This window comes from Lampris incognitus, chromosome 13 (genome assembly GCF_029633865.1).
Source record: "Lampris incognitus isolate fLamInc1 chromosome 13, fLamInc1.hap2, whole genome shotgun sequence".
NCBI lineage: Eukaryota > Metazoa > Chordata > Actinopteri > Lampriformes > Lampridae > Lampris > Lampris incognitus.
The window spans coordinates 7,600,531-7,617,216 of NC_079223.1; the positions used below are offsets into that span (position 1 = coordinate 7,600,531).

Sequence of the window (16,686 nt, forward strand, 5' to 3'; positions counted from 1 at the left end):
ACGGACAGGTAGAGTTGGGGCTGACGACGGCAGGTCGGAGACACAAAACAAAGAGTGGTTGAATATTTACGCGACAGCTTCGCAAACAGCAGCGGCAACGAAGTGTCGACCACCCACACTCGGCTAACCACAGGAAGGGAAATGGCTAGCATACGCATGGGAAACACAGCTTACTAGCTAATTTATCTACTTATTACTTTTTTTTTTTTACATTTTTTTAACAAACAGCACTGGAGAAAGGAAAGGTTCGAGTAGCCGTGCATACCACCGGGCCGGAGCTCAACAGCATTCTGGGCCGACAACGGAGAGGCGTCGCTACCGCCGTGAGCGCCGCTGACTCGTTAGCCGGCTAAGCTAGCTCCTTTTATCCGGTGACAACGATTAAGCGCTCAGCGGAAGCGCAACGTCCGTGTTGTGCTCTATCGCCACCTAGTGTTCACATTAATACCACTAAAAGCGTCCGTTTAGTATTTCCGTAACGCGGCCAGGTACTTTTACCCGCGTTGTCTTGACGCATGCTCGATAATCCAGGTGAGAAAACCACAGAAGGTTGAATCAGTTCATGGGGACACAACGTTTATTGATAAGAAACGTTTCATCGCTCGTCTAAGAGACCTCTTCAGTAACTGATGAAGAGGTCACTTAGACCAGTGTTTCTCAACCGGGGGTCCGCGGACCCCTAGTGGTCCGTGATGAAATTGCAAGTGGTCCGTGAAAATAAAATATCTTTAAAAAAAGATCCTGACATTTATAGAAATAGGATTATTTTACTCAAATGTGACTGAGACCTTTATCTACCTAAACTATAAAGGGTAACAGGACTTTTGTTCTCTAATTACATCTGTTTCACAAGTGTAATTTATTGTATTTTAATAAGAGATCTCGCTCCCGTTTGCATTGTTAAAAGTTACTGCATAAAAATTCTGTTGTTACATATATCTGAAAGTTACTGAATACATATTCTGTTTTGTTACATATATCTGAAAGTTACTGAATACATATTCTGTTTTGTTACATATATCTGAAAGTTACTGAATACATATTCTGTTTTGTTACATATATCTGAAAGTTACTGCATAAGAATTCTGTTTTGTTAACTATATCTGAAAGTTACTGAATACATATTCTGTTTTGTTACATATATCTGAACGTTACTGCATAAGAATTCTGTTGTGTTAACTATATCTAAATTACAACTCAAAGCTCTTATTTTTGCCCCAAAGAGTGAATAAATGCTATAATGCAATTTAAAATGCAGTTTCTACTGTTTCTATCAAATTGCAACCCCCCTCCCCCAAGATCAGGTGGAGGGGTCCTCAGGGTAGATCAAAAATACGCAGGGGGTCCAGGACAGGAAGAGATGGAAACTGTGGCGCCCCCTAATGGGAGCAGCCGAAAGTAGTAGTAGTAGTAGCAGTAGATTCAAATCCAAGGAGCGAGGGTGTCGTGCGTTGTATGTTGGTGCTGATTTTAAAGCCCTTCAGACGACCTTTTGCTTTGGGGCTGTACAAATAAACTTGAATCTTTAAGCATCCTCCGATTTTGTAAGCGCTCAAATGAACTCCGTTGCGACGCACACAAATGAGTTAACGCGTGTTAGCAGTCACGGCAGGTGTCAGCCAGCTGCATTCACAAACCGTCTCCTGTGACGCCATCTTGGTGGTGGAACAAACAAACAAACACAAAGTCGGCAAAGAACCGCTCATAATTAAAATGATCATGGCTAAATATCAGAGATGAAACACACCACAGAAGTTTGTATCTGAAAATGCCAGATAGCTGCCAAGTCACTGTGGGCCTACATGGGCATGTTGGGCCTACTTTGGCACGTTGGGCCTATATAGGCACGTTGGGCCTACATGGGCATGTTGGGCCTATATGGGCACGTTGGGCCTACATGGGCATGTTGGGCCTACTTGGGCATGTTGGGCCTACATGGGCATGTTGGGCCTACATGGGCATGTTGGGCCTACTTTGGCATGTTGGGCCTATATGGGCCTGTTGGGCCTACTTTGGCATGTTGGGCCTACATGGGCACGTTGGGCCTATATGGGCATGTTGGGCCTACTTGGGCATGTTGGGCCTACATGGGCATGTTGGGCCTACATGGGCACGTTGGGCCTACATGGGAATGTTGGGCCTACATGGGCACGTTGGGCCTACATGGGAATGTTGGGCCTACACGGGCATGTTGGGCCTACATGGGCACGTTGGGCCTACATGGGCATGTTGGGCCTATATGGGCACGTTGGGCCTACATGGGCACGTTGGGCCTACTTTGGCACGTTGGGCCTACATGGGCACGTTGGGCCTACATGGGCATGTTGGGCTTACATGGGCATGTTGGGCCTACATGGGCACGTTGGGCCTACATGGGCATGTTGGGCCTACATGGGCACGTTGGGTCTACATGGGCACGTTGGGCCTACATGGGCATGTTGGGCCTACATGGGCACGTTGGGTCTACATGGGCATGTTGGGCCTATATGGGCACGTTGGGTCTACATGGGCATATTGGGCCTACATGGGCACGTTGGGCCTACATGGGCATGTTGGGCCTATATGGGCACGTTGGGCCTACATGGGCACGTTGGGCTTACATGGGCATGTTGGGCCTACATGGGCACGTTGGGCCTACATGGGCATGTTGGGCCTATATGGGCACGTTGGGCCTACATGGGCACGTTGGGCCTACATGGGCACGTTGGGCTTACATGGGCACGTTGGGCCTACTTTGGCACGTTGGGCCTACATGGGCATGTTGGGCCTACATGGGCACGTTGGGTCTACATGGGCATGTTGGGCCTATATGGGCACGTTGGGCCTACATGGGCATGTTGGGCCTACATGGGCACGTTGGGTCTACATGGGCATGTTGGGCCTATATGGGCACGTTGGGTCTACATGGGCATATTGGGCCTACATGGGCATGTTGGGCCTACTTGGGCATGTTGGGCCTACATGGGCATGTTGGGCCTACTTTGGCATGTTGGGCCTATATGGGCCTGTTGGGCCTACTTTGGCATGTTGGGCCTACATGGGCACGTTGGGCCTATATGGGCATGTTGGGCCTACTTGGGCATGTTGGGCCTACATGGGCATGTTGGGCCTACATGGGCACGTTGGGCCTACATGGGAATGTTGGGCCTACATGGGCACGTTGGGCCTACATGGGAATGTTGGGCCTACACGGGCATGTTGGGCCTACATGGGCACGTTGGGCCTACATGGGCATGTTGGGCCTATATGGGCACGTTGGGCCTACATGGGCACGTTGGGCCTACTTTGGCACGTTGGGCCTACATGGGCACGTTGGGCCTACATGGGCATGTTGGGCTTACATGGGCATGTTGGGCCTACATGGGCACGTTGGGCCTACATGGGCATGTTGGGCCTACATGGGCACGTTGGGTCTACATGGGCATGTTGGGCCTATATGGGCACGTTGGGCCTACATGGGCATGTTGGGCCTACATGGGCACGTTGGGTCTACATGGGCATGTTGGGCCTATATGGGCACGTTGGGTCTACATGGGCATATTGGGCCTACATGGGCACGTTGGGCCTACATGGGCATGTTGGGCCTATATGGGCACGTTGGGCCTACATGGGCACGTTGGGCTTACATGGGCACGTTGGGCCTACATGGGCACGTTGGGCCTACATGGGCATGTTGGGCCTATATGGGCATGTTGGGCCTATATGGGCATGTTGGGCTTACATGGGCATGTTGGGCCTACATGGGCATGTTGGGCCTACATGGGCACGTTGGGCCTACATGGGAATGTTGGGCCTACACGGGCATGTTGGGCCTACATGGGCACGTTGGGTCTACATGGGCATGTTGGGCCTATATGGGCACGTTGGGTCTACATGGGCATATTGGGCCTACATGGGCACGTTGGGCCTACATGGGCATGTTGGGCCTATATGGGCACGTTGGGCCTACATGGGCACGTTGGGCTTACATGGGCATGTTGGGCCTACATGGGCACGTTGGGCCTACATGGGCATGTTGGGCCTATATGGGCATGTTGGGCCTACATGGGCACGTTGGGCCTACATGGGCACGTTGGGCCTACATGGGCACGTTGGGCTTACATGGGCACGTTGGGCCTACTTTGGCACGTTGGGCCTACATGGGCACGTTGGGCCTACATGGGCACGTTGGGCTTACATGGGCACGTTGGGCCTACTTTGGCACGTTGGGCCTACATGGGCACGTTGGGCCTACATGGGCATGTTGGGCTTACATGGGCATGTTGGGTCTACATGGGCATGTTGGGCCTATATGGGCACGTTGGGCCTACATGGGCATGTTGGGCCTACATGGGCACGTTGGGCCTACATGGGCACGTTGGGCCTACATGGGCATGTTGGGCCTACATGGGCATGTTGGGCCTACATGGGCACGTTGGGCCTACACGGGCATGTTGGGCCTACATGGGCATGTTGGGCCTATATGGGCATGTTGGGCCTACTTTGGCATGTTGGGCCTACTTTGGCATGTTGGGCCTACATGGGCACGTTGGGCCTACATGGGCATGTTGGGCCTACATGGGCATGTTGGGCCTATATGGGCACGTTGGGCCTACATGGGAATGTTGGGCCTACACGGGCATGTTGGGCCTACATGGGCACGTTGGGCCTACACGGGCATGTTGGGCCTACATGGGCATGTTGGGCCTACATGGGTACGTTGGGCCTACATGGGCATGTTGGGCCTATATGGGCACGTTGGCCTACTTTGGCATGTTGGGCCTACATGGGCACGTTGGGCCTACATGGGCACGTTGGGCTTACATGGGCATGTTGAGCCTACATGGGTACGTTGGGCCTACATGGGCACGTTGGGCCTACATGGGCACGTTGGGCCTACATGGGCATGTTGGGCCTACATGGGCACGTTGGGTCTACTTTGGCATGTTGGGCCTATATGGGCACGTTGGGCCTACATGGGCATGTTGGGCCTATATGGGCATGTTGGGCCTACATGGGCATGTTGGGTCTACATGGGCATGTTGGGCCTACATGGGCATGTTGGGCCTACATGGGCATGTTGGGCCTACATGGGCATGTTGGGTCTACATGGGCACGTTGGGTCTACTTTGGCATGTTGGGCCTACATGGGCATGTTGGGCCTACATGGGCATGTTGCCGTGTGCCGACAGTTTGAAAGCAGGGCTTCCATGTAACACTGTTGGGACCAAACACCGACACGAGACAGCGGCCGAGCGCCCGTTATGCCCAAGTGGACTTAACAGAAAAGATGACTTCATTAGTTCAAGGGTGACTTCATTAGTTCAATTCCCACCCCGTGCCTTGACTGGGGAGCCCGAGTTAATTTCCCCAATCAGCATCAATGAAACGTCACTTACAGTCCGTTAGTTTACGATAAAAACCGGTGGATAACCAGTTAGGGGTGTGCACGCACAGGGCCAGTTTTTCCAAATATGCCGTTTTGCAACGTGGCTTTTCGGAGCGGGATTAGGGCCCTCCACAAACCCACCCACCACATGTGCAGCCTGCCCGATGTACAGGTCATTCATTTCCCATATTGTGGACCCCAGCAACGTCTCGTGGACACCCAGTTCGCTACTACGCGTGTGCGATGGGACAGATGGACAGATACCGTTCGCAACTTGTGTGTCTGCTGTTGATAAACGACCAGTCCGCCAGATCCGACAGGAGTCAACACAACCTCTTGACACGCTCAATAGTGGAAAGGCGATATTGAACAAATGATTTTATTTTGAATTTTCAATATACCACGTCCCCGACAGTAACAGTACTGTCGGGTGTGCTTTACAATCTAGAGAATTCAGTCAGCTGGTTATAGATATGGAATTTCTATGCTATGAGGAAGCAAACCAATACAGTCACACTTTATTTGTTCATGTACCTGATCTCAGGATGGATAAGAGTACTCGTATGGAAAGTTTCAGGAAAGTCTTGTTTGTTAGTGTAGAAAACATGCTCAACCCGTCAGGCTTGCAGGCGGGACAGTAGCTCGCAGCCGGACTGCTGCGATTAGAAAAACAATGTGTTAGCGGGAATCAAACACGTCACCACAGCCGCACGTGCCTCGCTGCACCCATTAAGCTGCACAAAGACCTGAGAATATCTTTCTTACGTTACTAGACGCATACTAAACCGGCGTTAACCTCGTCTATAAAATAAGCTTCTGGACTGACATTTGTGATTGCGTGTCACCTGGGAGCTCCTGTTGCGCCCAAGCGCTGATGCTGACGGCTCTTCTAGCGCGTCAGGATTTCTGAAGATGTAATAAGGAGCATATTTTATACACGTCTTCTAGATCAGCCAGCTCTAGTCATCCATCCATCCATTACCCGAACCGCTTACCCTGCACTCAGGGCCGCGGGGATGCTGGAGCCTATCCCAGCAGGCGGGGACACACCCTGGACAGGCTGCCCACCCACACAAACACACACACATTCATACCTAGGGACAATGTAGTACGGCCGGTTCACCTGACCTACATGTGTTTGGCCTGTGGGAGGAAACCCGAGGCCCCGGAGGAAACCCACGCAGACACGGGGAGAACCCCGGGGCTTGAACCCACGACCTTCTTGCTGAGGTGACCGCACTTGATTGTAAGTCATCTCACAGAAACTGACGTAGGCCTTGTGTGTGTTTCCGTTGCATCGAAAGTCCTTTTGACCAAACCCAACGGCCAAAGGGCGAGAGAGTGCAAGTTTGTTTGCTTAGTGTCTTTTTCCAAATAAAACGAGTCCAGGGTGCAACCTTACTATCAAAATAAAAAGCCTGTTAAAAGGTCAACGTCATTTGTTGATCAGTATTTTATTCTGGAAAGATTTGTGATGCACAGTCAATTTGAGTCCCGATAAGTTTGAATTTTGTCAAAATCAGCAGCATATCATCGGCTTGTTGGGCAGCAGGTTTGGCTTTGTGATCAGAGACCACAGTTAAAGTACAGGACTCTGGTCCAAGTCCCCACATTAGCAACTCTCCGTGTCAAGTGAGTCAGTCGCCTCAAGAATGAGGCTGAATTTCCCAACAGAGCTTGATAAAGTATCACGTAATAATTATATTCTTATTAGTTACAAGAAAAGGCCATCACATAAGAATTTGACTGGGTCAAGCATGTGAAGTATGTTAGACTTTCAGACGGGATCTTTCGGAGAAAAAGCTCTTAAGACTTCCGCAATACTCCTACAAGAAATGTGCTATAGAAAAGGTTGTATCAAAGGAAGTCAAATTACAATTACAGGGAATTTAATCATTTTAAACGTCAGCAGAACTTGGCTGTGTAACAAAAGGCAAGTGCAAAAAAAATGTCACCTAAATTTGACAATTGAGAAAAATATTGAATAGTAAGACTGAACTTTTCTGAACAGCTGAGACTTATATTCATTTTTTTTCCCTCAAATCTGAGCAAAGAATATATCATAAGTTTCGTTATTCATACTCTTCTCGTTTCATTCACCTTTTTCACGTTGTTGATCTCGTAACCCTTCAGGCTCATACTTATTAAAGGGGGTCCAGTCTTTCTGTAAGGCATTGCATAAGATGCAAATGCAATCTTACGTGTTTATATTATGTGAATTGTACAATTAATAAAAAAATATAAAATGTAAAGTGCTAGGCAAAGGACATCGTTATATTGCTTGATAGGTTGAGAGTAATTCAGGCTTTGTAAAAGGATACGCAATCTTCTAAATTCCATGAGAAATACCACTAGATTAGATTAAATTTGACACCACGTAATAGTACCAAGTCTTTCAACCTTATTTATGTTAATTATATTATGTTATACTATTTTTCCACTATCGAGATGGTAGGGCAAATGTCCATTAGAATGTCTTTATTCATCACTGTGTCATACATCCAGACTGCTTCAGCGATTCTGTGTCAATCCACTTCTTCTCTATTTCCACCTATGAAGAGAGAATTAGACAATTGAGTTACCATGGTTTCAAGAACAAACACATTTGTCTCCATACTTTTCTCCATCTCATTATATAGGTATCACTAGTGAGGATGCATGCGTTGTGTTACTCATATGTCTTACCTGACAATGGTAACGTGTCCAGCTGGTCACATGCTTCTGTGGCTGGATGTCATTTACAGTGCCCAAGGACTTGATCCGGGTCTGTGACACAACTGCCCCCATAATTTCACATTCCATGGTGACGAAGGGGTACCAGTCATTTGGGATATCCTGATCAGATCCCAGCTCTAGCTTGCAGGAAAATGAATGGGGATGATCCACAGCTGCCAATTAAAGAACCAAGATTGCATGGAATCAGTGTATTATACCACCAAGTCACACACAAAGCGGAGTAAAGAATTGGCATGAGGCCACACCCAAGAAGCTTGTGAGAAAACAGTCTCTTACACTATAGTGCCATACAATTTTTTGGCTCTGGTTGTTCCCCCAATTGACTAAAGTTTGAATGACACCCCAGTTCTATCCTGTGCTGCCCCTACTCTCATGGACTGCTTGACTCTTTAAATCAAAAGAGTTACAAAAAAACAAAAACCAAAACACAACTCTTAGAGTAAGAAATGCATTGTTCATTACCTGTGTTCTTTGCAGGCAGTCTGTCAATTCTCCAGACAATAGCTGAATATACATTCTCATACTTGACTGTCCCAATTGACACCTGCATGATAGGCTGAGACTCTGCAGCACTGACAGCGCCCAGGCAGGCGTTTCTATTCATACGGGCCTTCAGCGACCTTTGTCGCAGTAAGGTTACTGTTTGGGACACTTTGACCCAGTCACTTGGTACTGGCACACGGATCACGATGTTCTCGCACAGTGGCTGTGCATCAAATGTCCTTGCAGAGGAAGGGAAGGTTGCGGACAAGTTAAGAAAGGCTTGGAGCTCCACATAGGCTCCTTGTACTGTGACCACAGCTTTAATTGAGAAGGGAATCTCTGTACATCCCAGTGACGTGGTGTTGTATCGCATCAGCTCCACCCTGCAAGCGTCAGGAGGTGAAAACTTAATCAGACGAGACCTCTGAAACTCCACCTCGTTGATGCATCTGTGTAAATGATAGTCAGCGATCTCCATCCAGGTCTCATTTCCCTCCTCACACCCGTAACTAGAGTCAAAGCGCAGCAGTCCCAGATCATTCAGTGCCAGGAAACAGTGCCCATCTCCATTCAGAAAAGCTAGGCAGTGAATCTGTGTCAAGGCTGCCCGTTCCACTATTCCCCCAGCCTTATCCAGCTGTATCCAAATGTGATCAGTGACCTGCAATGACAGTTCCTTCTCCTCGTAATGCCGTCGTTGTTGGTGTGGTGGAGACAACCTGAAGATTTCCTCTTCCATGGAGACCAACAGGTCCTCCATATCGTCATGCTCTGTGGTGCCAAACTTGAGCAGCTGCTCTATCTCAGCCTCATGAGTAACCTCCAGCTTTGGATGGTAGCGCTTCTTCTCCGTGTATGAGAAATGTTCGACTTTGACTGTGAGGATCTTGCGGGACTCACCATAGCTCTCCGGCTTAAGGTCTGAGAGCCTACAGTGAGGGAGGAGCTGGAACTCCTTGAATGGCTTCTCCAGTCCTTTCTCGTAGTACATCTGCAGCACACCCCCTGGCAACAGGCGGAGATAGATTGGTCCCCACTGCCGAGAAGACATGCGATTCTTTTTTTCTGGGATCCTGAGCATCAACGACCAACCATCTCTCTTCTGGCTACGGAACAGTCCTTGGGGAACAAACTGTGAGGAACCATTCGTGACCTGCCTGCCTCCCAATTCCGTTTTGCAGCTTAGTTGTTTCTCTGCAGCTATCTCCGTCTGTGCTTCATGGTCCTTCTCTGCTCGTAGGCCCTCCAACTTGTGGCAAATGTAGGAGAAGGAGCTCTGGAGTTGGTCACGTGGTGGTACACTGCCATCTTTAGCCCGGATGAAGAACCGTGGAAGATTGGTTTCAGATTCGGAGTCTGAAGAGGAACTTGCCAAATCCACACTGGGGCCAGATTCCTCCCAGAAGGGGTTCAAGTGTCCCGATTTTCCCCGGAAAGAGGGAAAAGGGTTTGGCCCATCAGAGGTCTTATTCAAGACCAGAATGCCATCTGGATCTGAGGTGGGCATGGAAGAAGTAGAAGTGTTGGAGGGGCTTTGGAAGGTATCGTTCTTTTCCAAAGTGCCGAAATGAAATGGTGATGCATTGCTAGGAACCCCACCCACAGGAGTGCAAAAGGGAGTGTTATTTGGCGCAAAGGAGCTTCCATTACTAGAGTGTACCTGAGGAGATTCTGAGGAACTGCTAAAGCTCCAGGAGAGATCTCTGGTAGGAGGGAGCACCAACTTCAGACCATTGGGACGAGGCACTGATGCTCCATTAGGCGACGATGACTGTTGGGGCTTTTGAGGAGATGAGAGTGGTGTACTGTCGTCTTCAAATGTAACCCAGTTTGAATTGTTCATAGAACACATTTTTGGAATGTTGACTTTTCAGGTTCAAAACAAGAGTTTCTTCTTCGTCTGACTGATTCCCCCTCACTTCAGAATCCCTGTGTGATGAAAAAAAGGCAGAATTAAAAGAGGCTAAATTTAATCAAGGAAACCCTTAATTTGAGTCATTTTCTGGGATTTTATTATGTCAAGTTTGTAAATAAAAAATCCTCTATAAATTATTCCTATGATCCAATTTGTGAATATGAAGACAGATTTTGTGTATTGGTGATAATAGGTTAGAGCCTTGTTTTTCCAGTTTAAGGCTTTTGAAGAGCCTCTTCATGAACATAAACAAACCCCACTAAGATCACGATGTCGGGGTAGCATGTAAATTCAGTTTTATTTGTGCTTTTCAGCAAAAAAATAAATAAGTAAATAAATCAAATGTAGGAAAACTACATCCGATGAGAAAGTGGCTTCACACTGAACTCTTTAACCGTACCATTTTTGGCTTATTGTGATCTATTCATTGAATTGCTCATGTCACAGTAATGCAGTGGCTGAATCCACTTTGCCTTTTAAAATTACCGATTAGCAACTGATTCAGAAAATTTGCAAATGTGCTGATCTTTTTACAGCTACTATAAATAAAGGAGGTGTGGAAGGCAAGGCAAATTCATTTGTACAGCACATTTCAGCAACAGGGCAATTCAAAGTGCTTTGCATAAAACATAAGGCAATAAAAAGACATTGAAATACATTTAAAAGATGGAAAAAATGAGCTAAGACAGATAAAACAGGAGAGTAAAAGTTAGTGCAAGATCTTCAAATTTGATTTAATAAAGGGCAGCGGCAAACAGAAAAGTCTTCAGCCTCGATTTAAAAGAACTGAGGGTTGCAGCAGATCTGCAGTCTTCCGGGAGTTTGTTCCAGATATGTGGTGCATAAAAACTGAAAGCTGCCTCCACGTTTAATTGACTTTGGAAGCAACCCTCTCTGAATCATTATGTGGGTTTTTACAATTTGACATATCTAACAGTATGTGAGGCGAGCTACAAATCAATAGGATTGCGATTCCTGATCGACAAATGACAGTTACTGGTTTGAACTTCTATTTCGACTTTTGGAAGAGAATTGCCATAGGACAGCACTTTGACAAATGTCAGGAAATGTTTATTTTTACCTTTGGAAAAAACCCTGTTGGCAGTTAATGTTATTTATTTAAAACTACAGCAATGTGTAGAAGACACAGGCTATTGTGGCGGAAAGGACTGCAATATAGCCATAGAGGTTATTATATCACCGAGTTTTAGCAAACATGGTTAGGAGCTCAATGATTCACCTTCAAACACTCAAAGGTAGGAATTTGGGGCTCGGCCACGATTGATGCTGTTAAAAATTGGTCAAAGATTATTCATTATGAACGGAAGAAGCACAATGCTGGATTCTAGAAATGCCTTTCCAAGAACATGCCGTGGAACACTGTATGATATAGTTGGTTAAGAAGGTGGCTATGGCAGCAGATCCAGCCTTGTTGTCTGGCACAAAATCAGCTGTGAGAATCAGACTATGTGGCACAGCAGCACAAAACAAACAAACAAACAAACAAACAAACAGCAGGCTAAATATAATGCACAACTGTGCTTTAATGCAAAATTAGGAGAAAATAGTTTCTTTCTGAAGGGATATGTCAACCATACATTTAACATTACTCTGGCCGAGACAAAGAAATCCAAACTAAAATGTGAGAATAACCAGAAAACGCACTAGCGTGTGCATCCTCGGTGGCTGGGTTAGAAAATCCCTCACCCAAAATGGTCGTATTAACTTTTAGCACCAGTGTTAAAACGCTGCTGCCAAAACTGTGGGAATATTGTAGACCTATGATGTCATCCGGACCCATTATCCCAACAGGCAGCGAGCACATACACAGTTGTCCGTATGTATAATAGGTCGGTTCTCTGGCTTGTAAATCAATGCAGAGTCAAAATAACAATCTGCTGCTGATGTGCCAGCTCATCGAAAGCAGCGCCCTTGTTGACAGGCAGGCGGTCTGCAGGCGGAGAACCCACTTTCAACGCGTTTCAGACATATGCATCTCCTCGTAGAGATATGGAAAGAAAAAAAAAAGTGTCTTGAAAGCAGAAACCTACAATTACAGCCTCCATCCTCGCCTCGTGATCCGCGCCCCAACTTAAACAAAGACAATAAGCGGCGAGCTCCGCCAGCTATAAATACACAGGGAGCCGAGAGCTGTGGCTGAGTGACGCCAGTCTTCAAATCAAAATCGAAAAAAGATTGCGTGTCTATTGGTGACGACACAGATTTTGAGCAACGTTTTTCAAGCTTAAAGCTTTCGGCGAGCCCTTTCGCGAGCGTAGACATTTCAAACGAGCGCCGCTAAGGTCACGGCCTAGGAGTAGCGTGTGAGTTCTGTTTCCAAGCAGATGTGACTTCCAGCTAACTAATCCAACGCCCGAAACAGCAACCGGGAACATCATTCTCATGAGAGGATGTCTGCAACAGCAGACAGACATCTCCGATCACACCACCCCCTCCCCTCTTATGGGATGACTAAAATGTGGTTAAGACGGAAAAAAGTAGCAGTTCCCCATCTGTGATGTGCAGAATTAACAGTCCTGCAGGCTCACTTCTCACACTGTCGCTCGCAGCTCTCCCACAGAGCGGCAGCAGAGAGATGAGAGATTGTTATATCTACAGTGGACACACACTCACATACACACACACACACACACACAAAAAAAGCATTCCACACATTCCTTGGGGACAAGCAGATTTGCACACAGGAAACACCACCCTGCTCTTTTCATGAGAACTGATGACATTACTTTGCTATCAATATGTTAATTCTTGAAAAACCCCCACCGCAGGTGTCTGAATTGTGGTTTCTCCTGGCAGACTCGCCGGCTAACAGAGGAAAACATCTTCACTGTAGATAAATGACCTAAAAGCTTAGAGAGGGTTGGGACTGTTGTACAACTAGGGTTGGACGACACCGACAGAATCCGATACGATATTTTTGACTGCATACCTCGATACCGGCCGCGTGACGTTACCGTGAGGATGACTAGTGGTGCGTTCACGAGATATATGAGATATATGATCATTAGTACTGTACATACATAGCGCTTTTCCAGCGGCAACAGCCGCTCCGAGCGCTTTAAGAGGAAGTGAAACAAGGATGTGATTTATTCAGCAGTGGGCATATATTGCATTTGGCCAAGTGCCACAGCAATGAGGTGAATCACGTTTTCTTTAAGTAAACTGAATTAGCCCGAGCCTGTCCCCTGCGAGATACATCTCCCACAAACTCAACACCAGCCATCTGCTGTCCAAGGCTGGTCTAGCTCTGCCAATACCCAGTATTTGTTTGTGTTAATATTGATGAAATATATATATACATATATATATATATTTGAAGGGAGCATCCCCTGTACAGACTCACCCCTACATTGTTTTTAATGGAGGTCATGGTATGTTGACCAGCCTGTACCAGAAGTTCAAAATACTGCATCACCGCAGCCTTCGAAACCAGGCAGTGCCAACATTGAAGTTAAGTCACGATACTACCATGAACAAAATGCAAATATATCTAGTCTCGTATCACTGTATCAATTATATATATATATATATATATATATATATATATATATATAACAGTACCAATACTTTATATATATATATCTCACGGTATCAATATTATATATGTATATATCACGGTATCAATATTATAATATTGATACTGTAATAAATATATTAAAAATATTGATACCATGATATATACATATATAATATTGATACGTGACATATAATATATATATATATATATATGTGATATATATCACGGTATCAATATTATATCGATACAGCGGCCAGCTCTGCGCTTTACAATTACACAAGAACAAATCCAAACCCCTGATGAGAGGAAAATCCCTGACCCCCCCCCCCTTCATGTGTTGAGATCAACTACAGGAGGAAATATCAACGTCTCACATTAACAATCCGATGCAAAACAAAAACAGGCATTTCTAAAATTTAACTAACCCCCTATGGAGTCAGTTTCACACGTCCAAACAGGGTCCCCCTCGCCCCCCATCTCCAAGAAATCCTCATAATAAAGGACGTAAAGGACAAGCTGACATGACCGGTGCCAGACGGAGGGGGCGCGATGCCTCCCGGGGAGGTGAACTGAAGTGACTCGTCTGCTTCTCCCGGGCGGTTTCTAGCCCCGCGGCGACCCTCCGAGTCGGTGCTGCCGTTTCCAAGCCCTCGTTCAGGACTCACGAATCAGAGGCAATTCGGGTTTTCTTAAAAACCGTAACGTTACAGGGCTGGTCCATAACAGAAGAGGGGGGGCAGTTAATAAAAAACGAGGCAGAGCACTTACATAAGAGAAACAATAAAGCGAAGTTAAACAATGATTGTAAACATGTATCCGATTCACAGCTCACGCGCCCGGTTCAACAGTTTGTGCCCGCTTGAATCCTACTGATGCTGAACTCCCACTCGCATTCCAACGGGTCCTTCCGTTCCTGCGGAGGAAGATGGGCCCTTCTGCCGCCGACGGCAGTCATGTTTTATACCCCACAGCCGCCTCGCTGGGACTACCCACCCCACAGCCGCCTCGCTGGGACTACCCACCCCACAGCCGCCTCGATGGGACTACCCACCCCGCAGCCGCCTCGCTGGGACTACCCACCCCACAGCCACTACCCACCCCACAGCCGCCTCGCTGGGACTACCGACCCGACTGCCGCCTCGCTGGAACTACCCACCCCACAGCCGCCTCGCTGGGACTACCGACCCCACAGCCGCCTCGCTGGGACTACCGACCCGACTGCCGCCTCGCTGGGACTACCCACCCCACAGCCGCCTCGCTGGGACTACCCACCCCACAGCCGCCTCGCTGGGACTACCCACCCCACAACCGCCTCGCTGGGGCTACCGACCCCACAACCGCCTCGCTGGGGCTACCGACCCGTCTGCCGCCTCGCTGGGACTACCCACCCCACAACCGCCTCGCTGGGACTACCGACCCCACAACCGCCTCGCTGGGACTACCGACCCGTCTGCTGCTGCCGGGCTGCGTAACAAGCCCGTGTGCCGCTGCCAAAAGGCTCGAACTTGCAAACACAACAGCGCCGCAAGAGCAGCAGACATCCTGGCCAACATGTGCCGTTAAATCTCGCCACCGGCATCCAAGAGTTTGATTAAAATGGCAGATTGGGGAGGGGGGGGGGGCAAGTTAACAGGTTTTGTCGGCTCCGAAAACAAGACCCATTCAACTCTGCCGGGCTGCAACTTCCCTGTAGTCCAGAAGGAGAGCGGCTTTAAAACAAGCAAGCTGTTGCCCTGTTCAACACGCTCCCCGAACCCGAACCCGAACCCGACCAACACACACCTCGCAGTCACATCTCGCCCGCTGGGATTCGGACCACCAACAACAACAACAAACAAGAGCAGGGCGGTGGAAGTGACCGAGCAGAAGTTGTGCTAGCTAGCTGCTGGGCGCCGCCGCACCGCCGCGCCGCGCCAGGCCTCGGCCCCTCGGCCCCGCTCCGCCGCACCGCTCCGCTCCGCCGCGGTGTCCGCTAGCCCAAGTCCACCGACTCCCTCCGCGCGGCTCTGGCTCGGGAGCGGCACCGCCGCGCTCCGGGTCGCTCGCGAGTCAAACTCTGGCTTCAACACGCGACCAGCACCAACACCAAAACAGCTTCTCGGCGTTACAACACCGGTAAGTGTCTCAACTCCCCACAACAACAAACAAACAAACAAACAAACAAACAAACAAACAAACAAACAAAGGAGGGTTTGGTGAAGGACGAAGCAGGACTCACGGGAGCTCGGCCCGCGGCCGCCGCCGCCGCCGGGGATGGGGTCATCTCTGCTCGTGCTACGGCGCGCGTCGGCGTGTCGGTGTCGACGGATTATCCTCAAAATGGCAGGAAGGCGGAACAGATTGGGGAGTTACGGCGTTATCTCAGCGTACCGCTTCCCGTCCTCCCCCCCGGTCCGTCCCCCGTCCGTCCCTCCGTCCGTCCTCCCCCTCCGTCCGTCCCCCGTCCGTGTGTCAACATGCCCTCTACACCTCCCTTTTTTCAGCTGCGCCGCGAGGCGCGCCGCGCGCACCCTCCACGCTACGTAAACGGCGGTGGTTGTCGAAGCGATCGGCGGATTTCTGGTTTATTCTGGGACGTTTCTCTCGTTTCCTCACAGTCTGCACACCCAGCGTGCGTGTGTGTGTGTGTGTGTGTGTGTGTGTGTG

The 16,686-nt window shown here is 48.6% G+C and overlaps 1 protein-coding gene across 1 annotated transcript; it reads right to left on the reverse strand.

Annotated features, from left to right (window-relative positions):
* Nucleotides 1-5,723: 5,723 nt before the first annotated feature.
* LOC130122821 (stonin-1) lies at nucleotides 5,724-16,364 on the reverse strand. Its single transcript, XM_056291854.1, has 4 exons — nucleotides 16,259-16,364; nucleotides 8,567-10,516; nucleotides 8,054-8,256; nucleotides 5,724-7,919 (listed from the first exon to the last, which is right to left on the reverse strand). Exons 2-4 carry the CDS (start codon nucleotides 10,437-10,439, stop codon nucleotides 7,854-7,856), a joined length of 2,142 nt encoding a protein of 713 aa, XP_056147829.1. The 5' UTR covers nucleotides 10,440-10,516; nucleotides 16,259-16,364; the 3' UTR covers nucleotides 5,724-7,853.
* Nucleotides 16,365-16,686: the final 322 nt, after the last annotated feature.

Excerpts from the sequence above, each read along its gene's own strand:
- LOC130122821 (XM_056291854.1), bottom strand. The coding sequence starts at position 10,439 with ATGTGTTCTATGAACAATTCAAACTGGGTTACATTTGAAGACGACAGT. Across the intron at positions 8,257-8,566 it reads ACTGCCTGCAAAGAACACAG|CTGTGGATCATCCCCATTCA; the intron begins GTAATGAACAAT and ends TTTAATTGGCAG. Across the intron at positions 7,920-8,053 it reads GGACACGTTACCATTGTCAG|GTGGAAATAGAGAAGAAGTG; the intron begins GTAAGACATATG and ends CTCTCTTCATAG.